At 48.1% G+C, this 26,411-nt stretch overlaps 2 protein-coding genes across 4 annotated transcripts in view; one reads left to right on the top strand and one right to left on the bottom strand.

Annotated features, from left to right (window-relative positions):
- Nucleotides 1–18,649: 18,649 nt before the first annotated feature.
- Nucleotides 18,650–20,362, top strand: MAP1LC3A (microtubule associated protein 1 light chain 3 alpha). 2 transcript variants are annotated; one of them, XM_032419497.1, is made up of 5 exons: nt 18,650–18,916; nt 19,204–19,259; nt 19,336–19,442; nt 19,726–19,895; nt 20,182–20,339. In XM_032419497.1, the coding sequence occupies exons 1-4, from the start codon at nt 18,877–18,879 to the stop codon at nt 19,886–19,888; spliced, it is 366 nt and encodes a 121-aa protein (XP_032275388.1). In that variant the 5' UTR covers nt 18,650–18,876; the 3' UTR covers nt 19,889–19,895; nt 20,182–20,339. The 2 variants fall into 2 exon arrangements, with proteins under 2 accessions (XP_032275388.1, XP_032275387.1); XM_032419496.1 differs by having other exon boundaries at nt 19,726–20,362.
- Nucleotides 19,941–26,411, bottom strand: part of PIGU (phosphatidylinositol glycan anchor biosynthesis class U) — an 88,763-nt gene continuing 82,292 nt past the window's right edge. Inside the window, exon 12 of one of the 2 annotated variants that reach the window (XM_032419494.1) lies at nt 19,941–20,975. In XM_032419494.1, the coding sequence (XP_032275385.1) occupies nt 20,862–20,975 (114 nt within the window). In that variant the 3' untranslated portion in view covers nt 19,941–20,861. The remainder of the gene's footprint in view (nt 20,976–26,411) is intronic. The other variant, XM_032419495.1, reaches the window with a different exon arrangement.

Raw genomic sequence — 26,411 nt, 5'->3', positions numbered from 1 at the left:
GCACAAGCAGGGGGAGCCGCAGACAGAGGGAGAGGGAGAAGCAGACTCCCCACTGAGCAAGGAGCTGGACATGGGGCTTGATCCCAGGACCCTGGGATCATGACCCGAGCCAAAGGCAGACGCCTAACCGACTGAGCCACCCAGGCGCCTCTCAGAAGTACATTTGCCAATATAATATAAGGCTGCCAGCATTGTGAAAATTTTCAAACATACAGAGAAGTTGAAATAATTAAATATCCTACATTTAATTCTACAGTTAACATTCTGCTACATTTTTTTTATCATGTAACTAACCATTCCTTCATCCATCCATCCTGTTTTTTGATATATTTCAAAGGACAGTTGAAGACAGTAGACATTCCTAAACACTTAAACATGCATGTTATTAACTAGTTTACCTTTTTTGGAGGGTGGGGGAAATTTATGTACAGTGAAATGCACAGATCTTAAGTGTGCCACTTCTGTGACAAGTGCTTCTACCAGCCAACTGAGCCCCCTTTCAAGATCACATCACCCCAGAAAACTCTCCTGCTGCTTACCAGCCAGACTCCACCCCTATTCCCCAGAGGCAACCCCTGTTTAGATTCCCTCCAAGGTTCAGCTCCATCCATCATTCAAACATCCACCTCAGCACTTGCCACTGTGTCTGGGAATTCTCATGTTGCTCCATAAGCTGGTATTGCCTTTCTCCAAAAATGTGTTTTTAAAACACTGCAGGAGTTACAGGAGTTACAGTCCTTCCCCCTGCTTTTGCTCACATGCATGCATTCTCTTTCTCTCTCTCTTCAAAATAAATAAATAAATCTTTAAAACACTGCAGGGGGCTCCTGGGTGGCTCAATCGATTAAGCGTCTGCCGTCTGCCTTTGGCTCAGGTCATGTCCCAGGGTCGAGCCCCAGGTCGGACTCCCTGCTCATCAGTCTTTTCCCTCTCCCTCTGCCCATCCTTCTCATGTGCACTCTCTTGCTCTCTCCTCTCTCTCAAATGAATAAATAAAATCTTTGGATATAAAAAAAAAAAACACTGCAGGAACTATAGGCTTTCTCCTCTTATGTGTATTTGACTCAAACCAACTGTAATTCTGTACATCTTTTCATTGAAAATCCCAAACCAACTTTCCACGCCAAATTCAGGTTCTAGTGAATTACCAGGGGAAAAAAAGAGAAATGTGGATCTCATAGATTTATTGCAGCAGGTAGAAATCATGAATTTGTCAAACAGGTCAAATCAGTAGAGCCACAATCCAATGTCAATGAACTTAAGCTGATCAATTGTATTCAGTTGCAAAAGAAAATAACACAAAATGCTAGTTCAACTGTTGTGTTAAACAAGCTCAGTTGGATCAAAAGGCAACTTTATTATGGTCTCCCACTGTCTTTAAATTGATTCTCCGGGGGGCGCCTGGGTGGCTCAGTCGTTAAGTGTCTGCCTTTGGCTCAGGTCATGATCCCAGGGTCCTGGGATCGAGCCCCGCATCGGGCTCCCTGCTCTGCGGGAAGCCTGTTTCTCCCTCTCCCGCTCCCCCTCCTTGTGTTCCCTCTCTCACTGTCTCTCTCTCTGTCAAATAAATAAATAAAATCTTTAAAAAAAAAAAATAAAATATAAATAAATAAATTTATTCTCCGGGGCTTGTTCTTCCCCTGCCCCTGGATGGAATGTCTGACAAGTCCTGAGGCTTCTCTCATCACTTTTGGGTAGATGATGTGTCCGGTCCAGTGTAACAACAAAACCTTGTAACAATTTGGAGATGGAGACTGCCCCTTGCCCACCTTCAGCCCACTGCCAGCCTTGCCCTCCATGGTGGGGGACACAGGGTAGGCAGCAAGTGCTTGGCCCTGTTTCCTGACTGTGGTGTCACCTCTTTTGCCCCATGTTGCTAAGAGGGGAGTGAGATGGAGAGGAAAGTGCACACTTTACCAGTACTGTTGGAACTCGGTTCTGGCTCTTGAAGCCTGACATGTTTAAAGCTGAAACATCCTTCTGGTCCATCTTTCATGAATGTTTTCAAGACCTGTCTGCTGTCCTCCTACCTGCAGGCTCCCTGCTGGCCCCTTACAACTTTCCTGTTGGCCTCTGGTTCTCAGGGTCCCCCTCTACACGCTCTGCCTCTGTCACCTTGAGGTGAAGCAGAATCATCCACCACTTCCCTCCATGGGTGGAGACTCAAAGCATATCGACAGCTTCTAACGATCGTCCTCTAGCTTCCACCTCTTTTACAGGCTGGCTATCAGGCAGAAGTCGACTCACTTTGGGCCCCCTTGTGTTGCGGTCCTGCGTTGTCCCGCTCCTCTCTTAGCATGCGGCCACTAGTGCCTTGGAGCTTCAGTAGAAACTGAGATGAAAATTACTAGACTTTAACTTCCTAGTTCACAAGAAATATGTTATTAAAAACTTGCCTTAAAGGCAAGATGAAATAGGAATTTCATGATTTTTTTAAAAAATTCTGGGTTTTAAATACTTTGTTGACATACAAGACTTGTTTGACTTTGAAAACTTTAAGTTTTCAAATATATTTAGAGAAAACATGTTCTTATTTTACAGTCTTTACAAAGTAGTGCTTTGTTCATTGATTCATTCAACAGTTATTTAGCTCATGCCTACTATGCACCAGGCCCCATGTCTAGACATAAAGGAACGGAAACAAGAGCTTATTTCTAGTGGAGATGAGACAACAGTTAAGAAAAACAAAACTACGCTTGGGACCCATCTTGGACCAATTAAATCATAATCCCTGAGCATCATTAGTTTGTAAAAGCTTCCCAGGTTTTTGTGACATGCACCTAGAATTGAGAACCATGGACATCATTCAAGCCTTATACACATGCCATGGTTGCGAGTACAAGAAGCTAAACAATACTCAGAGATAAGGAAGAACTCTCAAAAGATTAAAAATATGAAGGGAATAATCTCAACAGAAGAATTGCCAGATAAATTTGAGAAAATCTCCTCAAAAGAGGAAGAAAGGAAGAGAAGATGAAAAAGTTAAGAAAATTGAGGGATCCTTCTGGGATATTCAACATCTGATTAGCAGAAGTTCCAGAAAGAACAGAGGGTAGAAAATTATCAAGAGACTATGAGAAAGTTTTCCAGAACTAAGGCCCTAAGTTTCCAGATCAAAAGATCTGAGTGACCAGAGAAATTAATTTTAAAACAGACCCATGCCACCCCAATGTTTATAGGAGCAACGTCCACAATAGCCAAGATATGGAAAGATCCCAGATGTCCATCGACAGATGAATGAATAAAGAAGATGTGGTGTATATATATACAATGGAATGTTACTCAGCCATCAAAAAGAATGAAATCTTGCCATTTGCAAGGATGTGGATGGAACTAGAGAGTATTATGCTAAGTGAAATAAGTCAGAGAAAGATGAATACCATATGATTTCACTCATGTGGAATTTAAGAAACAAGACAGATGAACACAGGGGAAGGGAAGGAAAAATAAAAGATGAAAACAGAGTGGGAGGCAAACTATAAGAAACTCAACTATGGGAACCAAACTGAGGGTTGCTGGAGGGGAGGTAGATGGGGGGATGGGGTAACTGGGCGATGGGCATTAAGGAGGGCACTTGATGTAATGAGCACTGGGTTAACACCCAACTGCAACTGATGAATCACTAAATTCTACCCCAGTAACTAATAATACAGCATATATTAACCAAATTGAATTTAAATAAAGAATTTTTTAAAAATAAAAAAAATTAAGGGGTGCCTGGGTGGTTCGGTCGTTAAGTGTCTGCCTTCGGGGATCCCAGGGTCCTGGGATTGAGCCCCGCGTCGGGCTCCCTGCTCGGCAGGAAGCCTGCTTCTCCCCTTTCCCACACCCCTGCTTGTGTTCCCTCTCTCACTGTGTCTCTCTCTGTCAAATAAATAAAAATCTTTAAAAATTTTTTAAAATAAAAAGACCCAGGCCAGACCCCACCATCATAACATCTCAGAACACTGTGGACAGACACAATCCAGAGAGAGAAGAAAAACAGGTGCCAAGGATTAGGAATTACAACAGCATTGGACCAACAGCATCACTAGAAACAGAGTGGAGCAATGCCCTCAAAATTCTGATTAAAAAATTATTTACAACCCAGAGTTCTGTTCCCAGCCAAACTATTAGTTAAGTGTGAGATTAAGGTAAATATTTTCAGACATATAAGATCACATGCATTTATCTGCCATGAACCCTTTCTCAGGAAGCTACCGAAGAATGTACATCAAAATAAGGGCATAAAGCAAAGAAAATAAGACATGGGGTTCAGGCAATTTGAGACTCCAACACCAGAGAGACAAAAGGGATACCTCAGGATGATGGTGAAGGGCCCAGGGCAGTAAACCTAGTGAGAAGTCCTAAACAGGGGAGAAGGATGTTTCCAAGTAGAAAAAAACTGATAGATTATTTGATGTATTTGAGTGGATTCAGAGAGATTTTTAGTTCTGCAACAAATTTAGGGATAATTTAATATTGGGGCAGGGAAAAAAAAAAGTAAACCTAAATTCCAGGAAATACAAAATTGTACAATAAAAAGCAAATCTAGCACATATCATGTGGCTCAGCTGTGCATAGTTTGTAGGCAAACTACTATAAACCCTGAATCGTGCTACAGCTGCTGGGGGAAGGGAAGGGTGATGAGGGGCAAGAGTCAAAGCCCGTTGGGGCGCCTGGGTGGCTCAGTCAGTTAAGTGTCTGCCTTCAGCTCAGGTCACGGTCCCAGGGACCTGGGATCTGGCCCCACATCAGGCTTCCTGCTCGGCGGGGGGCCTGCTTCTCCCTCTCCTGCTTCCCCTGCTTGTATGCTCTCTCTCGCTGTGTCTCTCTTTGTCAAATAAATAAATTAAAAAAAAAAAAGCGTCAAATTCCCTTAAAGAAATAAGAGGAAAACCATAGTGCTTAGAAACATCAAGGTAAGGGGTGCCTGGGTGGCTCAGCGGGTAAGCGTCCATCCAAGTCTTGATTTCAGCTCAGGTCATGATCTCAGGGTTGTGACCTCAAACCGAGCTTGGGGCTCCGTGCTGGGCGTGGAGCCTGCTTAAGATTCTTTCTCTCTTTCAAAAAAAAGAAAAGAAACATGAAGGTAAATATCAGAAGAAACAGCAATAAGCAGTTAAATTGTTATTTGACTTTTGTATGTTACCGGTATTATTTAGGTTAAATTTTGAGAGTTTGCAATAACCTAAAGCTATGCTTATAATATGATGTTAGTGCTTCTAGCCCTTTTCCAGTGAAATAACTGAAGAATGAGGAGAGTTTTCTAGAACTCCAGGGGGAATCTGGAGGGATAGATCAAAAAGAATCTGTTGCAAGCATAAATTATCTTTGACGTCTCCTACTATCTTTAAAAGTGTACACATATTTTGCATTCTGGTGGCTCTGTGGAGAATGCAGGACTTGAGTGGAATCCGGAGCCCAGTCAGCCAGGTGAGCACTGATGGTGGCCTGGGTGAGAGGATTAACTTGGGGTCCTTGCTGGGGGTGGGTGTAGGAGGGGGATTCCCAAGGAGAGCATCAGAACTTGCTGAACTGGTGGGAGGGAAGGAATGAGACTCCAGGGGACTCCTAGGTGCTTGCTTGAGCAACCAGGTGCTGCCACTGATTGAGATGGGGAGCAATTTTGGAGGGGACGAGACCAACAATTTTAAATTGGTCTGCTTAATCTGGGCCTATTAGACATCAATGTGTCCGATATGTTGAACACACTGTTGAATACACAATTCTGTGGTGGACATACAGACTTGGGACCGTAAACCTGTGATTAAAGCCAAGGGCTTTACATGAATTCACCAGAGTGAAAGAGAGAGCAAAAGGAGAGAGGAAGGGTCTGAAGGCATCACCAGGGATACTTCACCTCTGGAGGTCTGCTCCGGGAGCAGACACTAGCAGAGAATGAGAAGGAGGGAGGCTAGGAGAGTCAATTGAGACAAAAGCTCTTTCAATTAGGATTTAGTTCAGCTGCAGAAAACTCAAAATAACTGTGGCTTAAACAAGATAAAAATTTATCCAGTCAGCAGTCCAGGGTTGGAATGGTGACTCCACAAAGTCGTCAGGGACCCAGGCTCTTTTCAGCTTTCATCTCCACCATCCCCAGGGTATAGCCTTTGTCCTTATGATCCGAGATAGCTGCTAGAGCCCCAGCCATCACACTCAAGTTTTAGGCAGCTGACGGAGGATGGGGGTACAGAAGGATGTACTCTTTCCCTTTAAGGAGAGTTCCCAGAAGCCCCACATAGCACTTTCCACCCTCCCCCCCGCCCCAAGAGCACTCTATGCCCTTATAACAACCAAGCAGGCTACTTGAGGGGTTTGAAGCAGGAGGAAGGGATGGCCCCAAGGCCAGGCCAGCGTGCTTCACAGGATTGTAGGTGGTGACTGATCATCTCGGGCCTGATTCCCACCTGGTCAAAGGTCTTGCTGTTGTAGACGCCCACCATGTCCGGTAGGATGATCTTGTCCCGCAACACTTACGTTTTATAGACAAAAGTTTTGTCATCTTGTCACTCTTAACTGCGGTGGAAGCTGGGAAATTAAGCTGGGTGTGCGGCTGCCCTAAGAGACATTCGGGGTTCTGTTCCAAGGGGGAGTAGCACCATAGTTGTGGGGGGCGCGGGGGGGGCAACAGTCCGCAGTCTCCGCCACAGAAGCCAAGAGAAGGAAGAACTTCAAGGAGAAAGTGGTCGTAGCAGTGGGTTGGGAAGGGAGCGGAGGAGGGGTGTGTGAGTTCCCAGAACAGGTCTGTTTGCTGGTGAGAGACGCGGAGGGGCCTCCAGGAGAAGGATGGCCCCCGGGCCCCGGGGAGGGCTGGCTTAGGCAAGCACAGGGGCAGCTAGTCCACTGCCCCCGAGGGGCGGCAGGGCGAGGGCTCGGGGGGCCGCGGGGTCGGAGGGCTGGAGCTGCGCGGGGAAGCGTGGCCGGCTGGTTGGGCAGGGCCCAGCTGAGCGGTGCTGGGTCAACGGTCTCGCATCATCTTTTGCAGGCAGGGGCGCAGCTTTCACCAGGACTGGGGTGTTGCCGGGTCGTTCGGCAGACTGAGGGAGTTCTGGGCTGTGGGAAATAATAACTGGGGTGGGCTGTGGAGTGTGTGCTCGGCAGGAGAGAGTGGAGACAGTGGGGAAGTGATTGATAGAGGATGGTGTTCCAAGGCCGGTGGGGAAGTGTGTGGTCGAGGCTGAGAGCCGGGAAGTTGGGGGGCCAAGCTGACCTGGCGGAGTGACAGCGGGGAGGGTCGGGAGGGGACAGAGGGGTCTGAGAGGATTCAGAGAGTGACTGGATTGGTGACTGAAGGGGAGAGCCCGGCTGAGACCCGGTCAGGCTGGGGTGATGGGCTGTGAGGGCAGGTGGGGATAAGCAGGAGGGGTGGATATTGGGGAAGATGGTGGCTTCACTTGGATGTGTTGACCCTGAGAAGCCTAAACATTCCGAGGCAACCTTCGCTCCGGAGGCAGGACCCAGACCTGAGGCGGAAGTAGGGATCTGGGAGTCACTGTCATGTTGAAGGCACTGATGGGTGTGAATGGGAACATGACCCAGGATGACTTGAGCGGGCTGAGGAGAGATGAGGGCCATGGCAGGATGAGATCTCCTAGGTGCAGCCAGAGCCTGGAAAGGCTGATGGGAGGCAACCTCCCCAGGGGACTGGCCAGCTCTGAAGGCCAGTGTGTGGGGAGGGCAGGGACTGTGAGGACATAGGAGGGGAGGGTAAGAGGAGCAACCCCGGCCCTATCATTCAGGGAGGGAGGGTGAGAGCTGAGCATTCCCCCGGCTAGAGGGAAAGGAGGGGACAGAGGGAGCGAGGCACCATGTGGGCAGTGGGACTGGTGGTCATGCCTATACTTCCCCGTGAAGCCAGAGAGACTTCGAGGAGTGAGGGTAGGGCAGCCCCAGCCAGAGGCCTGGGGACCCCTGGGCGGGTTTCATTCCCTCTAATCTTTGGAAAATTCCACTTAGAGTTTGTAAACAGGAACAACCAATCCTCACTCAGAGATAATGACCCTGACTCAGACCTCAATCCTCCTGGGTCCTCCTAAATTGAGGCCCATTTTATAAGTGAGTTCATTGCCTTGAATAAGATACCACAGCACTGGGTACTAAAGTTGGTCCATCTGATTCCCGGCCCGAGCTCCATGCGCTCCTGGTCACTCACTGATACAGATCCTTGACCTCAGAGGCAGGTTCTGTTAGTGTCTCCAGGTGAAGAAATTGAGGCTCAGGGGAAAAGAATGTGCTCAAAGTTTTCCAGTAAGAGGTAAAGCTACTTTGGACCCACATCTCTCTGCCACTGTGTAAAGGAACAGACAGAGGGGATAGAGCAGGAACCAAACACACAGTAAATGCTGCCCTTAAGAGGCTTGAAAGTGGGAGGGAGAAATAAAATCATTTTTGTAATAATTGTATGCCATATTAAATGTAAACCCACAATGAGATACCACTGCACACCCACTAGAGTGGCTAAAATTAGAACAACTGGCAACACCAAATGTTGGCAAAGATACAGAGCTACGACAACTCCCATATAATGTTGATAGGAATCTAAAATGGAACCACTACTTTAGAAAAAGATCTGGAGGGGCACCTGGGTGGCTCAGTCATTAAGCGTCTGCCTTCGGCTCGGGTTATGATCCCAGGGTCCTGGGATCGGGCCCCACATCGGGCTCCCTGCTCCGTGGGAAGCCTGCTTCTCCCTCTCCCACTCCCCCTGCTTGTGTCCCTGCTCTCGCTAACTCTCTGTCAAAGAAATAAAATCTTAAAAAAAGGAAAAAGAAAAAGATCTGGTAACTTCTTATAAAACCAAACACTCACCTACCCCATAAACCAGCAATTCCACTCCTAGATATTTGTCCACGTGAAATAAAATGAGTATGTCCACACGGACTGTTATAGGTATGTTCATAGTATCTTCATTACAATCGCCAAAAGCTGGACAGTCCAGGTGTCCATCGGTAGGAGAATGGATAACCAAACTGTGGTGCATCCCTACAATGGAAACTACTCAGCAATATAAAGAAATGGTCTCCTGGTATCTGCAACAATATGAACCTCAAAATGTTTATACTGAGGTAAGAAGCCAGATACAAAAGCATGTACTGTATGGTTCTGTTTCTATGAAGTTCTAGACCAGCTCAGACCAATCTATGGTGAAAAAGTCCAAGTGGTGGTTGCGTCTGGAGGTGAGGGTGGAAATGGACTGAGAAGGGGCAAGAGGGAACTTTCCAAAAAGTGATGGTGGTGTTCTGTTTCTTTGCAGGAGCTTGGGTTGCGCAGGTGCCAAGATGCCTCAAACACACACTTAAAATCTGTGCTTAGTTGTATGTAAATTTTGTCCCTGTAAGGAAAAAAAAAATAACCAAAACCACACATTGATAGGGATGTGAAGGGTTTAGAGATAAAGTGAACTGATGTCTGCAACTTACTGGTTTTTTTCCTTTTTTCTATTGAGACATAATTGACATACAACATTTATATTACTTTTTGGTATACAACATAATGATTCAACATTTGTATATATTATGAAATGATCACCGTAAGTTTGGTTAACAACTATTAGCATACATAGTTAGAAAAATTTTTTTTCTTGTGATGGGAACTTTTAAGATCTACTCTTTAGCAACTTTCAAATATACACAAATATACATTTTACTAACCCTAGTCACCATGCTGTACACTACATCCCCTTGACTTCCTCCCCACTGCCCCACCGAGGTGGGGCTCGATCTCATGACCTGGAGATCATGACCTGAGCTGAAACCAAGAATCAGATGCCCAACCGAGCCACCCAGGTGGACCCCCCTTGACTTATTTATAACTGAAAGTGTGTGCCTTTTGACCCCTTTCACTCCTTTTGCCCCACCCCACTTCCCAGCCTATGGCAACCATTAATCTGTTCTCTGTGTCTATGAGCTTGTTTGTTTTTTTAGATTTCACGTATCAGTGAGATCATGGTCCATCAATGTTGTCACAAATGGCAAGATTTCATTCTTTTTTATGGATTAATATTCCTGTGTGTGCGCCACATTTTCTTTATTCATCTATCAATGGACACTTAGGTTGTTTCCATATCTTGGCTATTGTAAATAATGCTGCAATAAACATAGGGTTGCGTATATCTTTTCTAGAGATCTTGTTTCCTTCAGATAAACACTCAGAGGTGGAATTGCTAGGTTCCTATTTTTAATTTTTTGAGGAAACTCCATACTGTTTTCCACAGTGACTGCACAAATTTACCTTCCCACCAATAGTACACGAGTGTTCCCTTTTCTCCACATCCTTGCCAACACTTGTTTCTTATGTTGATGATAGGTAGTCAGGTGTGAGGTGGTATCTCGTTGTGGTTTTGATTTGCATTTCCCTGCTGATTAGTGACGTTGAGCATCTTTTCAGGTGTCTATTGGCCTTCTGTATATCTTCTTTGGAAAAGTGTCTATTCAGATCCTCTAATGATTTTTTATTTTTTTATTTTTTATTTTTTTTAAAGATTTTATTTATTTATTTGACAGAGACACAGCGAGAGAAGGAATACAAGCAGGGGGAGTGGGAAAGGAGAAGCAGGCTTCCCACCGAGCAGGGAGCCCGATGTGGGGCTCTATCCCAGGACCCTAGGACCATGACCTGAGCCAAAGGCAGACGCTTAACGGCTGAGCCACCCAGGTGCCCCCTAATGATTTTTTAATCAGATTGGGGTTTTTGGTTTTTTTGTTATTGGGTTGTATGAGTTCTTTATATACTTTGAATATTAGCCCCTTATCAAATATATGACTTGCAAATATTTTCTTTTTTAAAAAAAAAATTTATTTATCTGTGAGAGAGAGCACAAGCGGGGGAAGGAGCAGAGGGAGAAGCAGACTCCCGCTGAGCAAGGAGCCCGATGTGGGGCTCAATCCCAGGACCCTGGGATCATGACCTGAGCCAAAGGCAGACGCTTAACCGACTGAGCCACCCAGGTGTCCTGCAAATATTTTCTCCTATTTGGTAGTAGTCTTTTTATTGTGTTGATGGTTCCTTTGCTGTGCAGAAGCTTTTTAGCTTGATATAGTCCCACTTGTTTATTTTTGCTTTTGTTGCCTTTGCTTTTGGTATCAAATCCCAAAATCATCACCAAGACCAATGTCAAGGAGCTTACCACCTATGCTTTCTTATAGTTTTATGGTTTCAGGTCTTACATTCAAATCTTTAATCCATTTTGAATTAGTTTTCATTGCAGTATAAGTAGTGGTCCAGTTTTCCCATCATCATTTACTAAAGAGACTGTCCTTTCCTCCATTGTGTATTCTTGGCTTCTTTGTTATAAATTAATCATATATTTGCATGGGCTTATTTCTGGGATCTCTGTTCTACTCCACTGATCTATGTGTTTTGAATGCCAATACCATACTGTTTTGATTACTGTAGCTTTGTAATATAGTTTGAAATCAGGAAGTGTGATGCCTCCAGCTTTGTTCTTCTTTCTCAAGATTGCTTTGGCTATTCAGGATCTTTTGTGGTTCCATACAAATCTTAGGATTGTTTGTTCTATTTCTGTGAAAAATGCCATTGGAATTTTAACAGGGATTGCATTGAATCTGTAGATTGCTTGTGTATAGAGACCTTTTAATACTAATTTTTCTAATCCATGAGTACAGAATATCCATTTATTCATGTCTTCGATTTCTTTCATCAATGTCCTATGGTTTTTAGTATACAAGTCTTTCACCTCCTTTGTTAAATTTATTCCTAGGTATTTTTTTCTTTTTTGATGCAATTTTAAATGGGATTATTTTCTTGATTTCTCTTATAGTTCATTATTAGCATATAGAAACACAACAGATCTTTTTAAAGATTTTATTTATTTGACAGAGAGATCACAAGTAGGCAGGCAGATGGAGAGGGAGCAGCAGACTCCCTGCTGAGCAGGGATCCCGATGCAGGGCTCGATCCCAGGATGCTGGGATCATGACCTGAGCTAAAGGCAGACGCTTAACTGAGTGAGCCACCCAGGTGCCCCGAAACACAACAGATTTTTATATACTGATTTTGTATCTTGCAACTTTACTGAATTTGAGTTCTAACAGTTTTTTGGTAGAGTCTTTGGGGCTTTCTATATATATAATACCCTGTCATCAGGGGCGCCTGGGTTGCTCAGTCAGTTAAGCATCTGCCTTCAGCTCAGGTCATGATCCCAGGGTCCTGAGATCGAGCCCCACATCAGGCTCCCTGCTTAGTGGGGAGTCTGCTTCTCCCTCTCCCTTTGCTTGCTGCTCCCCCGCTTGTGCTGTCAAGTAAATAAATAACTCTTTTAAAAAATAATATCCTGTCATCTGCAGATAGTGACAGTTTTACTCTTCCTTTCTGATTTAGACGCCTTTTATTTCTTGCGTAATTGCTCTGGCTAGAACTTCCAAGACAGTGTTGAATGAAAGTGGTAAGAGTGGGCATCTTTGTCTTATTCCTGATCTTTTTTTTGGGGGGGGTCCTTTTTTTAAATTTAAATTCAATTAATTAACATAGAGTGTATTATTAGTTTGAGAGGTAGAGTTCAGTGATTCGTCAGTTGCATAGAACACCCAGTGCTCACTCCATCACGTGCCTTCCTTCATGCCCATCACCCAGTTACCCCATCCCCCCCCACCTCCCCTCCAGCAACCCTCAGTTTCTTTCCTATGCTTAAGAGTCTCTTATGGTTTGTCTCCCTCTCTGCCTTCATCTTGTCTTGTTCCTGATCTTGAAAAGCTTTCAACTTTTTACTGTTGAGTATGTCAGGTGTTAGCTTGTCATATATGTAGCCTTTATTATGTTGAGATACGTTTCTTCTATAACCACTTTGTTGAGTGTTCTTGTCATAAATGAACGTTGGATTGCAACTTATTCTGAAATGCATAAAAAAGATGGATAGATGGATGTACAGATGATAAAGCAAATAGAACAAGCATTAAGTGTAGAATGTAACTGGTGGGTATATTGGTGATCGCTGACAATGACTTCCAGTGTTCCATGTACCTGAAAACTTGCATAATGCTTAGAAAAATTACATTGCATATTAGAAGGTGATAACTGTTCTGGCAAAAAATTAAGCAAGGCATTGGGAGGGAGGATAGGAGTGATTGGAATGGGGCTGCAACAGTAAATAAAATCATTTAGGAAAGCCTCCCTGAGGAGACCTGGAAAATGAGAGAGTGAGCCACACAGAGATCTTGAGGAAGAATGTTCCTGGCAAAGGGAACAGCAAGTACAGAAAAGCCCTGGGGCGCAAGTATGTCTGGGGTTCCCAGAATAGCGAGGAGGCCAGTGTAGCTGAAGCCAAGGGGGTGAGGGTAGATGAGACCCCAGGAGTAGCAGGAAGGGAGATGGCACAGGCCTCATGGGCCACTGTGGAGCTTTTTTTGCTCTGAATGAGTGGGGCACAGAAACCGTGGACCCAACTCCTGTGTGCACAGGAAAGCTGCCATCAGTGTAGTGAGACCAGATGGAGGCTTGCAAAACCAAAGCCAGGAGACCAGAGGGGAGCTACTGGCAGTGGTCAAGCAAGCAATGATGGCAGCTCTGGCCTGGGGGTTGTGGTGGGAGTGGTGAGAACTGGTCTGATTCTGGAGCTATTTTGAAATGTGGGCCAGCAGGGTTTGAGCATGGATCGGATGTGTGGGTAGTGAAAGAAAGGCGTCAAAGATGACGGTTGGAGACAGGGAAGATTACAATGGGAGCACATTTTAGAGGAAGAGCATAGGTTCATTTAGGGGAAGCTAAATTTGAGATGTCTCCTAGGCGTTCAAGTAGAGACCTGGAGTAGACCAGACCTTTGGATTCGAGGGAGATGGGGGAGAGGAGGAAGCAGTGGGGAGAGAAACCAGAAGACTGGAAGAAGGAGTGTCAGTCTTGCTGACAGGTCAGGTAAGAGGAAGAGTGAGCACAGACCTTGGGATTTGGGGGTTGGGCCCCTCCCCCACTGTAGCCTCAATCCAGGGCTTAGTCAGACAAAAGAGAGGAGTAACCACTTCCCCAAGGCCATGGCTGATCTAGTTCTTTCAGCTGCACTTAACAGCTCTGACCACACTGTCCTGTAACTTTGTGAGATTTGTCCATTTTGACACAGCTTTAGATCAAGAGTCCGTGAACTAAGGCCTCAGGCCAGATCTTTTTTAGCAAATAAAGTTTTATTGGGACACAACCATGTTCATTTGGGCCCCAAGGCTGCTTCCACACTGCAACAGAATTGAGTAGTTGCTGGGGATCAAAAGGCCTGCAAAGCCAAACATATTTACTGTCTGGCCTTTTCAAGGGGAAGTTTGCTGACCCCTTCTCTCTCACGGTGTTTTGCTCTGTTAAAGGAATACCCAAGATATTCAGTAGGACATTTAGGTAGTCCCAGTTTTTTTGCTATTATGAAAATGTTCCAATTAAACATACTTAACTGTGTTCCCTTGAGCTCATATGGTACACAGCAAGTGGAATTCTTGGTCTGTAGGATATAAGCATCTTCAGTTTCAGTAGATTTTGCCAAATTGCTCTTTAGTGTGGCTGAAAAGATTTACACTCCCATCAGCAGTGTGGAGAGTTCCTATTTTCCCCATCTTTCTCTAAAACATGGTATGATATTCATATTAGTTAGCAGTCTTCTATTGTTCATGGTTCCTCTGCATCTTCTGGCTGTGAGTGATAGTTATGCTTCTCCTTTCTTTCTCTTGGCTTGGTGCTCTAGCTGGGACCTTGATACAATGTTGCAATGTGTTCAATGACAAAATTCAAAATTTTGTTCCTGGCTTTAAAGGGAATAATGCTTAACATTTTACCATATAGTATAGTGTTTTACCATAAAGTATGATATTTGCTGCAGGGTTTTTTTGGGGGGCGGGGGAGAAGTCACCTAGAAAACCAGCTGGATTATTATTATTTTTTTTTTTTAGGTATATGGCTACTCATTTGTCTATTTCTTTTTGAATTAGTCCTGGCAAATTATCTTTTTCTAGAAAATTGTCCATTTCATCTAAGTTTTAAATTGACTGGCATAAAGTTTATAACATTCTTATTTTTTTAAAAGATTTTATTTATTTGACAGAGAGAAAGCACAAGTAGGCAGAGAGGAGGCAGAGGGAGAGGGAGAAGCAGGCTCCCCGCTGAGCAAGGAGCCCGATGTGGGACTCGATCCAGGACCCTGGGATCATGACCTGAGCCGAAGGCAGACGCTTAACTGACTGAGCCACCCAGGCACCCCTATAACATTCTTATTTTTATCATTTCTGCTAGAAACTATAGTTATGTCCATTTTGCACATTAATGTTCATTTTATTGGTCTCTTCAAAGATCCCATTTTGTTTTGTGGTCCATCCTAGTGTTTTTGTTTTCTATTTCAATTTCTGCTCTTCATTATTATCTTCTTTCCACTTCTTTGGGCTGACACTATTACTCCTTTTAAAAATTCTTTAGGGGCACCTAGGTGGCTCAGTCGGTTAAGCATCCCAGTCTTGATTTCAGCTCAGGTCATGATCGGGGTCATGAGATCAGCCCAAGTAAGTCTCTGCACTCAGTGGGGAGTTTGCTGGAGATTCTCTCTCTCCCTCTGCCCCTACACACACTCTCTCTAATTTGAGAGAGTGTGTGTGCACACAAGCAGGGGGAGGGGGAGAGAGGGGGAGAGGGAAGGAGGTAGGGAGGGGGGGAGAGAGAATGAATCTCCAGCAGACTCCTTGCTGAGTGCAGAGCCCAACATGGGGCTCAATAGCAAGACCCTGAGATCATGACCTGAGCTGAAACCATGAGTCAGCTGCTCAACCAACTGAGCCACCCAGGTGACCCTCTAATAAAGAAATCATTTTTTTTTAAGATTTTATTTATTTGAGTGTGCAAGCAGGAGGTGGGGCAGAGGGAGAATCGCAAGCAGACTCTGCACCCAGTGTGGAGCTCCATCCCATGACCCCAAGATCATGAACTGAGCAGAAATCAAGAGCTAGACGCTTAACCGACTGAACCACCCGGGTACCCCTGATAAATAAATCTTAAAAAAAATTTAACACTCTGCTTGTAAATTTTCTGTATTTCTTACCTACTATAATAAGGCTATAAATCTGCCAAATGATGCTTTAGTTGCCTTCCCCCTACCATGAGTTTTTATATGTATTCTCATTTTTTTTTAATCTAAATAGTTTTCATTTCTACAGAATTTCATCTTTGAGTAAAAAGCTTTTTAGATGTTTTATTTATTTATTTATTTATTTATTTATTTATTTGACAGAGACACAGCAAGAGAGGGAACACAAGCAGGGGAAGAGGGAGAGGGAGAAGCAGACTCCCAGCTGAGCAGGGAGCCCGATGCGGGGCTCGATCCCAGGACCCTGGGATCATGACCTGAGCCGAAGGCAGATGCTTAACGACTGAGCCACCCAGGTGCCCCGCTTTTTAGATGTTTAAAAGTCCAAACATTTGGGGTTTACTTGGCTCGGTCTGTGGTCACAGAAATATGGTCTCCATGAAATGGACGGGCTATTTGATACCTTTGAGATTTATCTTGGGGCCATTTTTAGGTCATTTTTTTGGTAAATGTTTCTTGTGTGCTTAAAAGTAACAATATTGGGATCACGGTTCTATCAGGGTTCATTAATATCTTCTATATCCTTTTTTTGGCTGTTGGGTCAATCAGTTACTTCAAAAGGTCTTAAATCTCTTACTGTGATGGAAGATCTGGCAATTTCTCCTTGTATCCTATCACTTTCGTTTTATACATTTTCAGTCTTTTAAACCTCTAACTTGTATATTTTACAAGAGTTGTTATGTCTTCCTAAAAGTTGTACTTTTCATCATTTTGTGGTCACCCTCTTTATCTCTAATAATGTCTTTTTTTTTAAAGATTTTATTTATCTGAGAGAGAGAGAGAGTGCATAAGCAGGGGGAGCAGCAGAGGGAGAGAGAGAGAAGCAGGCTTCCCACTGAGCAGGGAGACCGACGTGGGGCTCCATCCCAGGACCCTGGGGTCACGACCTGAGCCGAAGGCAGCCGTTCAACCGACTGAGCCACCCAGGCGCCCTCTAATAATGTCTTTTGTCTTAAAGCCTATTTTGTCTGATTTTGCTATAGATATACCTTCTGGTTAGCTTTTCTCTAGTATACCTCTTCCCATCATTTTACTGTTGGTGCACTTATGTTTTTCTTATTTTAAAGATTTTATTTCTTTGACAGAGCACAAGCAGGGCGAGTGGCAGGCAGAGGCAGAGAGAGAAGCAGGCTCCCTGTAGAGCAAGGGAAGCCCGATGTGGGACTCGATCCCAGGATCATGACCTGAGCCGAAGGCAGTCGCTTAACCAACTGAGCCACCCAGGTGCCTGGTGCACTTACATTTTAAATGTCCTCTTGTAAACAGCATGTAGAGCTGCATTTTATTTTCCTTGGCCAGTCTGATCATCTGTTTTAATAGGTGAATGTAAAACCTTTTTTTACCTCTAGTTTTTGTATCCTATACCATTCTTTACTACCTTTTTCTCCTTTTCTGCATTGGCAGTTACACTTTCCATTTTTTAAAAAATATTTTATTTATTCATCCGACAGAGAGCACACAAGCAGGGGCAGTGGCAGGCAGAAGGAGAGGGAGAAGCAGACTCCCCACCGAGCAGGGAGCCCCATGTGGGGCTCGATCCCAAGACTCTGGGATCATGACCTGAGCCAAAGGCAGACATTTAACCAACTGAGCCACCCAGGCGCCCCTATACTTTCCATTCTTTTAATGATCCCTCATAAGTGTCTGAAACACACACTTGGATATACAAAGCTGGACAATTACCAGTATCTTTATCCTGCTCCCCTTAAATAAGAGCACTTGAACTGATTACCCTCTTCAGTCTGACATGTTGCTGTGTCCTCTCATTTTGTACTTCACAAATTGGATCATCACTGTTCATGTTCCACGGTGTTTTAGATCTACTTACATGTTTACCAGTTGAGTTGCTCACCATTTTCCTATCTTCTCTTTAGAGTTCTGCAAATTCATTACAAAGTCCAAAGTCATTACAAAGTGCCAAGATGCTACTTTTGTTTATCCTGCTCCGGATTTTATGTGAGGATCCTGGTCTTTAATCAAGTTTGGAAGCTCTTCTTCAGGAACTGCCTCTCCCACTTTTTTTCTCTCCTGCTGGAATTCTGACGGACCTGTCCTTTCACCTTTTACATCGTCCATCACCTTGTTTCTCTGGTGAGTAGCTTCTCTCTCCTCCAGCTCAGTGACTTACCTTCTGCTGTGTCTAATCTACTTTCCGGTCTCATCCTTTGAGACCTGAATTTCAATGGTTTTTCTAATTCTAGAAATTCCTTTTAAAACCTGTGATTCTTTTTAGCATCTTGCTCTTTCATGTTTTAATTCCCCCCCCCCAAGCTTTTTTTCCTGTAACTATGAGCTCCACGAAGGTGGGGAGGTCTTTAGGTTCACTGTTGTCACCCCAGTGCCTCGCACCATCTCTGGAACGGAACAGACTCCGAGTGTGCTGTGGGATGACTTAGCACCAGTGGGAACGGAGACCGCTGAGCCCCAGACTGGCTCTGCGCGCAAGTCAGCCCCCCCAACTGCCCGCAGTCCCGCCAGTCTCTCAGCCCCGACCTCGGGGGAGAGGGGCCGGGAGCCCATGACGTCACAGGACTGTGACGCGCCGGGGAGCCCCGCCCCTTCCCGGCGCTTGCCCCGAGTCCAGCTCTCTGCGCCGTGACGTCACGGGTCCGGGCGGGCGGGTTTTGCGTCGGCCCAATGGGAGCGGCGCGCCGGCCTCCCCTTTAAGGAATGTTGTGACCTGACGTCACCCGGGCGAGTTACCTCCCCGAGCCACCGCCGCCAGGCTCAGCTCACAGCCCCGGAGCCCTTGAGCTCGGCGGAGCCCCCGAACCTCAGAGCCCCAAGCCGCGCGCCCCGGAGCCCCGGCCTGCGCGCCCCGCCGGGCTCGCGCGATGCCCTCGGACCGGCCTTTCAAGCAGCGGCGGACCTTCGGTGAGGCCCGGCGGGCGGTCAGCGGGCGCGGGGTAGGGGCGCCGTGACTGACCCGGACTGCCGCAGGCGACGTCAGCCCCGTGACGTCAGACTCGGGCTAGAGCCCCGGGCCGGGAGGCAGGTTCAGGCCTGGGCCGGGGCCTCGCCTCGGAGCCCGGCGGGTGCCAGGCCCTGGGGCCTGACGGCCTGGGGGCGGAGGCGGGGGCTCGGGGGGGCGGGGCCGGGGACAGGCGGGGCGAACGGCGAGCGGGACCTCTCTCGCCTCACTGCCCGCCCACTGTCCGCAGCCGACCGCTGTAAGGAGGTGCAGCAGATCCGCGACCAGCACCCCAGCAAGATCCCGGTGAGTCCCGCCGCCCCCTCCCATCCCCGCGGCCCCCGGCCCCGCCCGGCTCACGCATCCCCCGCCCCACCCCTAGGTGATCATCGAGCGCTACAAGGGTGAGAAGCAGCTGCCGGTCCTGGACAAGACCAAGTTCCTGGTCCCAGACCATGTCAACATGAGCGAGTTGGTCAAGATCATCCGGTGTGTGGGCAGCAGCAGTCAGAGGGGGCTCGGGTCCTTTTGGGGATGGCGGGGCCCTCGCAGGGCCGGGCCTTGAATCCCTGTTTTGGGGAGGTTGGGAAAGGTCAAGGTCAGGGCTGGGGTCAGTGGCAGGTCAGAGGTGAGGGCTTATAGAAGGGCCTGGGATGGGTGTGAAGCTGCCTCAGAATCCTTTTGGAGAGAGGGAGGTGGGGGGTCAGGGCTCCACCCACCCACCCAGCAGCCAGGCCCCCTCACCGCAGGCTTGCTCTTCTGCCCACCCCAGGCGCCGCCTGCAGCTGAACCCCACGCAGGCCTTCTTCCTGCTGGTCAACCAGCACAGCATGGTGAGCGTGTCCACACCCATTGCGGACATCTATGAGCAGGAGAAGGACGACGATGGCTTCCTCTACATGGTCTACGCCTCCCAGGAAACCTTCGGCTTCTGAGCCAGCAGTAGGGGGGGAGGGGGTTGGCCTGGGCGTGAGGGGGGGGGGGCGGTTAGGGCCCTGTCAGGCTCTGCCCAGGGAGCTCCTGGCTCCTGAACTGAACTGCCTCTGCCCGAGATGGGCTAGGCAGGGATGCTGCCCCCCCTAGCCAGGGGGCACCAACCACACCTACTCTGCCCCTGGGTGGATCCTGGGCCATTGTTAGGGTTGTCCCCATGGGTGCTGGCTGGGATGGGGGAGGGTAGGGAACAGCCCCCAGCACCCCTGCTCGGTGTGATTTGTCTTTTTTTTAGGCCCCTGCCCAACTGCCCCTCCCTCACCTGAGGCGCTGCCCCCCTGCCTGGACCTGCCCACCCCTGAAGGACTGGCCCCTGGCTCACCTGGTCTTGACATGGTGTATGGATCTGTGGTCATTGTCCCTCTGCAGAATAAAGATTGCTCAGGCCTGCCTGGCCCTTTGCCTCCAGCTGCTTGGGGTGTGGGGAGGGCTGCCAGCGGGGCTGTCTCACACCAGTCTCAGCTCGCCACGGAACAGACTTGTGTGCTGTGGACCTGGGGCTCATTCTGGAAACCCACACCAGTGTGTAGTATATGGGGGTGGTGTTCAAGGCCAAGTCCACCCTTTCCAGGAGTTCAGTGTGGGCCCAGGATAGATTTCATAACAAAAAACATTTATTAAGTAGCCACAACCTAACAAATCCTGCTCCCCTGCTTCTTCCCCTATCCAGCATCGGAGGGGGCTCCCTGCTCTGCAGAGCCAAAAGAGCGGGGGTCCAAGGGGAGGTGCTCCTGGCTACTCCCCACCAGCCTTGCTGCCAGCCCCAGTTCCCCTCTGGTGCCAGAGCTTCGGAACCCTGGACTCAAACCTCATTTGCCTGAGGACTCCTCTGCTGGCAACTCCGGCTCGAGGGCTGGGCCCAGCTCCTGGCCCTTCCACCCCCTGAAGTCCATGCAGCCCTGGGCCCAGCCAGGCCTACTTGAGCACGAGCATGGCCTCTGTGCCGTCCTTGGCAGTCAAGTAGAGCCCATGGGTGAGGTAGTACTCGCGCCGCAGGAAGGCATAGAAGTAATCCGAGATGAGCAGGATCTGCGGGGAGAGAGGAGCTGTGAGCAGTGCTGAGGAACCTCCCCCGGAACCTTGGGTTGCTGAGGGGCTAGGCAGGTGTTGGGGAGACCCTGCAAGGTCTTGCACTTCAGAAGCTGCCTGAACTGCCCCATCCCATCCCAACCCTATGGGTTTATGCCACCCACCCAAGCTCCGGCCTCTGAACTCCACAATGGTATGTCTGCACCCAGACGCCCCTCTGCCTCCCTGCTTGGGTGCCCAGGGGCTCCTCCACAGTACAGCTGAGCCCCTGTCAAAGCTGCTGCTCCCTGGGAGCCCTCACCTGCCCCCCCCCCATCTTCCTTCCAGGTGCTGAGGCCACAGAATCACCTGACACTTCCACCTGCCGGACACAAGGCTGCTAAGTCCTGGCGGTTCTATATCCCAGACTCTCTCAGATCCACCCATTTCTACTTGTCCTTAGAGCTACCACCCTGGACAAAGCCACTGTCATCTAAACAACAGCAGTCTCCTCTTTGGGCTCCCTGGTCCCAAGCCTCCCACCCCTGTAACCCTCGCCACGTCCAGTCCATTCTCCCTAGCAGCCAGAGGTTGCTTTTCAGGACAAAATCTCATCCTGTTACTTCCCAGCTGAAAGGTCCTCTAAAGGCTTCCGAGGGCTCTTAAGGTGAAGATCAAACTCCTTTGGGGCTCTGAGGCCTTGCGCCTGGTCCCTCACCCTCTCTCCTGCTCCACCTCAGCTCCAGCGACACTGGCCTCTTTCCTCCTGCTGCAGGATCTCTGCTGTTCCCTCTGCCTGGAATGTTCCCTTCCCTTTCATCCAGTCAACATCTCCTTACCCTTCAGGTCTCAGGAAGGATCCTGATTCCTTAGAGATCCCTCCCACACCCCCCAGATTGGGTCATGGCCCCCATTAACCTCTATTTCTTAACACAAATTCATCCAGATTAGTTTTGCTTTCATCTGTGTGACTGCCTGATGGCTGTGGCTCCTCCCCTGGACTGGGAAGGTCCCCACGGGGTTCTGCCACCCTGGTATCCATGCCCAGCTCAGTCTGCCTTTCCTGTATGGGCCACAGAATTAAAAGGGCCCTAGAAGCTCAGGCTACCATCCCCCTGGCAGAGGCCTAGAGAGGAACAAGGACTTGCGCCATCTTACAATCCCATTACATCCCAAGACCCCCAGGGTCTGGGGCAGGAGGAGGGCAGAGGGGCTCACAACCCCAGGTCTCAGCCACTCAGAAACCTCTTAGACCATCTGCACCAACCACCTGTTGGCACAGATGAGAAGATGGAAGCCCAGAGCAGGGGCAACACCTGGCTAGGGTCTGTAGAGCAGGTCAGAGGTTGAGCTGAATCTGGGATCTTGGCCTCTGACCCACAGAGACTCCTGTCCTGGGCAGCCTCATACTGTGGGCAGGAAGAACATGGAGGGGCCTGAAGGAAGAACTGAGGACCAACACCAGGGCTGGCCTCAGGACAAGGTCCTGCCATTTTATGACCAGAGGAGCCCATCTGGAAGGCTGATGGTCTCCATCTTATAGATGAGGAAACTGAGGCACAAAGGGTTCAATAGTTGGCCTAAGGCTACACCAGGAGAGCTGGCCTAGTGGCCATGACCCTGCAAGGCGACGCACCTGGGATCCAGTCTGCCACAGGGCAGAGAACTTGCAGCTGAGGGTATCCGCGGAGTAGACAGCCCAGGGAGCCCCGGAGGCCTTGCCCCACAGCTGCTGGTGGGGGGCAGGTACCAGAGCAAAGGCTGACCTCACTTCCTGCAGCCCCTTTCTCACCCAGGCCCAAGGTGCCCGGTCTGCGGATGGAGAGCCTGGAGCTGTGGCTGAGTGGGTGGGGGCTGACCCCTGAACCGGGTCCGATGAGGGTCAAATACAAAATCACAATTCACAATGAAACAAAAGGAACCAACTCCAGTGTCACACACAATCAGCTGCACAAGTATTAGAAAATCAAAATACTAGGTATTAGGTCAAACCATATGAAATAGCCATTTCTGCAGATCAAAAATGGTTGAATACTGGAAATTTCATACAGTTCAATCTAATATAAAATGGAAAAAAAAGTCAAGAAATACAAATAGCAGAGTATGCGTGGTATTTAGAAGAACCAGAGCAAATAACTCTAAGGCCACAGGGAGCTATTCTATTTCCTTATAATCTTTAACATTGTAAAGTATGTATTTGTATTACATTGACTAAAATACCAATTTAAAAAGCCAGCCAATAAATGACTGAATAAATAAATAAAGGAGGGAGAATTCCTTTTGGAATCCTTACAGAAAAATTCCAGTAACATATGTAGACATTCCCTCCTCCAGGAGGTGGAGCTTAATTCTTGCCTGCCCCCCCACCCCCTGCCTGCGGGCAGGCCAGATGCAGTAACTCACTTCCAAAGAACAGTGCAGGGAAAGAGAAAATAGTAATTCCACACTGGAGAAGCCCCAAACACTGTCTTGAACAAATGATGAAGGGTAACATCAGTATGAGATCAGGTGGCTACCATGTCCTGGGCATGGTACCTGAGCATTCCAAAAATCCAAACCACAGTCTTATGATGAGAAAAGCATCAGATAAACCCAAAGTGGGGACACTCTACAGGAGACCTGGCCAGTGCTCCTCAAGACTGTCCAGATCATGAGAAATTGGGACAGAGTGAGAAAGTGGGCAGAGGACATGGGAGAGACAGAACACATTAATGTGGTCCCCTGGCTCGGATCCTGGGTGTGGGGCATATGGGAACTTTCTGTATCCAAAGTTATTCTGAAATTTAGAAGTTTATTTAAGGGGCACCTGGGTGGCTCAGTCAGTTAAGCGTCTGCCTTTGGCTCAGGTCATGATCCTGGGGTCCTAGGATCGAGTCCTGTGTCAGGCTTCCTGCTCGGTGGGGAGCCTGCTTCTCCCTCTCCCCCTGCTTGTGCTCTCTTTCTCTCAAATAAATAAAATCTTTAAAAAAAAGTTTTAAAAAAGCAGTGTACTGGGGTGCTTGGGTGGCTCAGTCAGTTAAACATCTGACTTTTGATATCAGCTCAGGTCTGGACCTCAGGGTTGAGTTCAAGCCCTGCACTCGGCTCCACACTGGGTGTGGAGCCTACTTTAAAAAAAAGAAAGAAAGCGATGTACTATTGTTATTTGCAATAATATAAATGAACCTCAAAAAATATGCTGCTGAATGAAAGGCAGCTTTGGAAAATGTACATGTTAAGAGTTGTGTTTTTCACTGTATGTAAATTTCATATAAGAAAAATGTAAGTAAGTACTGAACTCTGGTTAATGATATACATGCTGAGTTGTTCAGTAGGAAAATGCAGGAAATGTCTGTACTTCACTTTGAAATATATTTTAAAAATAAGATGGATTGAGGAATGGATAATTTGTGATCACAAAAGTATAGTACAACATTAATGGCACAGTCTAGGTGGTAGGTATGTGGGTGTTCAATGTTCAGTCTTTCAACTTTGCTATGTCTGTGGAATTTTCCAGGATGAAGTGTCAGGGGAGGGTGGCATGGAGGGAAAGAGCCCTGTGTGCTGGCTTGGTCCGTCTGGAACCAAAGTCACTAGTCCTGATTGGGTGCCCTGCCCCCACAGGGAAGGCATCTTGTGGACACCAGGCTGGCCTGGAGGCTTGGCTCTTTCAGAGTGATGCCCCCAGCTGGTAGCAGGCTGGCCGAGACAACCTCTTCTGACCTTGAGGCTTGCCATTTGGGCTGAGAAGGGATTTCCCAGAGGCCGGGATTCAGGCAACACAGCAGCTGTAGACCCAGAGCCCCTTTGCTCAGTCTGGGCAGCGGGAGTTGGGTGAGGGGCAGTAGAAATATCACGGGCGAGTTAGTGGCTGTGTGACCCTATGTAAGTCACTTTCCCTACCCTAAGCTGCATTTTCTGCATCTGTAAAGTGAGTGATAAACTAGTTTACCCACAATGGTGGCTCCTAGTCCTTGCTCCATTCCTCTGTGTTTTCAGAGACCTGAAGAGCAGCCCATTCTTTTTTTTTTTTTTTTTTTTAAGATTTATCTGAGAGAGACAGAGAGAGAGAGCACACAGAGGGAGAGGGCGAGGGAGAAGCAGACTCCTTGCTGAGCGGGAGCCCTCTGCAGAGCTCGATCCCCGGACCCTGGGATCATGATCTGAGCCAAAGGCAAACGCTTAACCAACTGAGCCACCCAGGCGCCCCGGGCAGCCCATTCTTCAAAGCTGCCCTCGAAAACTATAACTGGACTCCTCGGCCTCTCTCCTGCCATCAACCACCAAGTCCTGCCAATCTCCTTCCTCAGACTTCCAACTCAGCCTCCTTGTCTCCCTCCCACTGCCATCTCTTGCCGGAAGGCCTCCTGCATCATCCTGGCCCCTCTTGATTCCCAGTGTCTGTCTCTCTCTCTCTCAATCTCTGCATCTCTCTCTGGGAGTCTCTTACGGTCTCTCTCAGTCACACACACGCGCACGCGCACGCACCCTTCACTCGCCTGCTCAGAAGCCTCTAGTGCCCCACTCTGCCCTGCACCGCACCCACACGCCCCAGAAGCCCTGACCGCAGCCTGGTCCCGCAAACAGTGCTTGGATGGCCACGCCTCGCCGCCTCAGCTGGGCTGGAATGGCCCTTCCCACAGACAGCTCCTACGTATCCCTAGAGCGGGATCATCTGCATCTCCTGCCCCAGAGTCTTCCCTAAGCCCATGCTCATTTATGTCACCCCTGGGATGGAGTCACTTCCTGTTGCCCCATAACCAGACGGGCTGGCATCTGCTCCGGCTCTGGGACCCTGGGCCCGGCAGAGGGCTGGTGCTCTGGGAGTGGTTTGCGGGTGCCCAGCCCCTCGGCATTAGTCCAGTGAGGGCTCATCAGACCACTCTTCTCCGCCAGCAGCCGTGAGGGCTGCAGGACTACCTTCTGGGCCACAATGAAGATGTAACAAGGTAGCGGATCAAAGGACGGCCAGGGGACAGGGAAGGGTGCTTCACACGTGGAGTAAAATGGTCAGAACATGCTCCATCACAGGTTGGGAAAGCAACAACTTCTGGGTAGCCGCCCCGGGCCAGGCCCTTTAACAAAAAAGCATCATGAGGGCATGGGGGATGGGCAGACCAGGTGAAGGCGAGTGGGGGGTGGGGTGGGGGGACAGGCTTCCTGTGGTGAGCAGGTCGTGGGGATGAAGATTACAGCATAGGGGCACCGTGGGTGGTAGGAGCACTGCGTGGGGACACGGGGCAGCTGCCCTTGTGGTGAGCACAACAGAGCTGACAATCACTAGGTCATACACCTGAAACCCAACGTAACATTGTGTGTCAACTACACCTCAATTAAAAAAAAAAAAAGCATACCATTGAATCTTCACAACGTTCTGGGGGTAGGGCTTATAAGCGCCACTTACAGATGAGCAAACTCAGGGTCCCAGGCGGGTAAGGGAAGCTTTAGGCTGCAGTGTTAGTGCTGCCTGAGGCCCAA

The sequence above is a fragment of the Phoca vitulina genome, unplaced genomic scaffold (genome assembly GCF_004348235.1).
Source record: "Phoca vitulina isolate PV1807 unplaced genomic scaffold, GSC_HSeal_1.0 scaffold22, whole genome shotgun sequence".
In the NCBI taxonomy this organism is placed as follows: domain Eukaryota; kingdom Metazoa; phylum Chordata; class Mammalia; order Carnivora; family Phocidae; genus Phoca; species Phoca vitulina.
This window is presented reverse-complemented; position numbering and strand designations above follow the sequence as displayed.

What these genes read in the sequence shown, in the direction of transcription:
- MAP1LC3A (XM_032419496.1), top strand. Translation starts at nt 18,877, where the DNA reads ATGCCCTCGGACCGGCCTTTCAAGCAGCGGCGGACCTTCG. An exon ending in CAAGCAGCGGCGGACCTTCG is followed by an intron (nt 18,917 to 19,203) that starts GTGAGGCCCGGC and finishes CACTGTCCGCAG; the next exon opens with CCGACCGCTGTAAGGAGGTG. An exon ending in AGCACCCCAGCAAGATCCCG is followed by an intron (nt 19,260 to 19,335) that starts GTGAGTCCCGCC and finishes CCCCACCCCTAG; the next exon opens with GTGATCATCGAGCGCTACAA.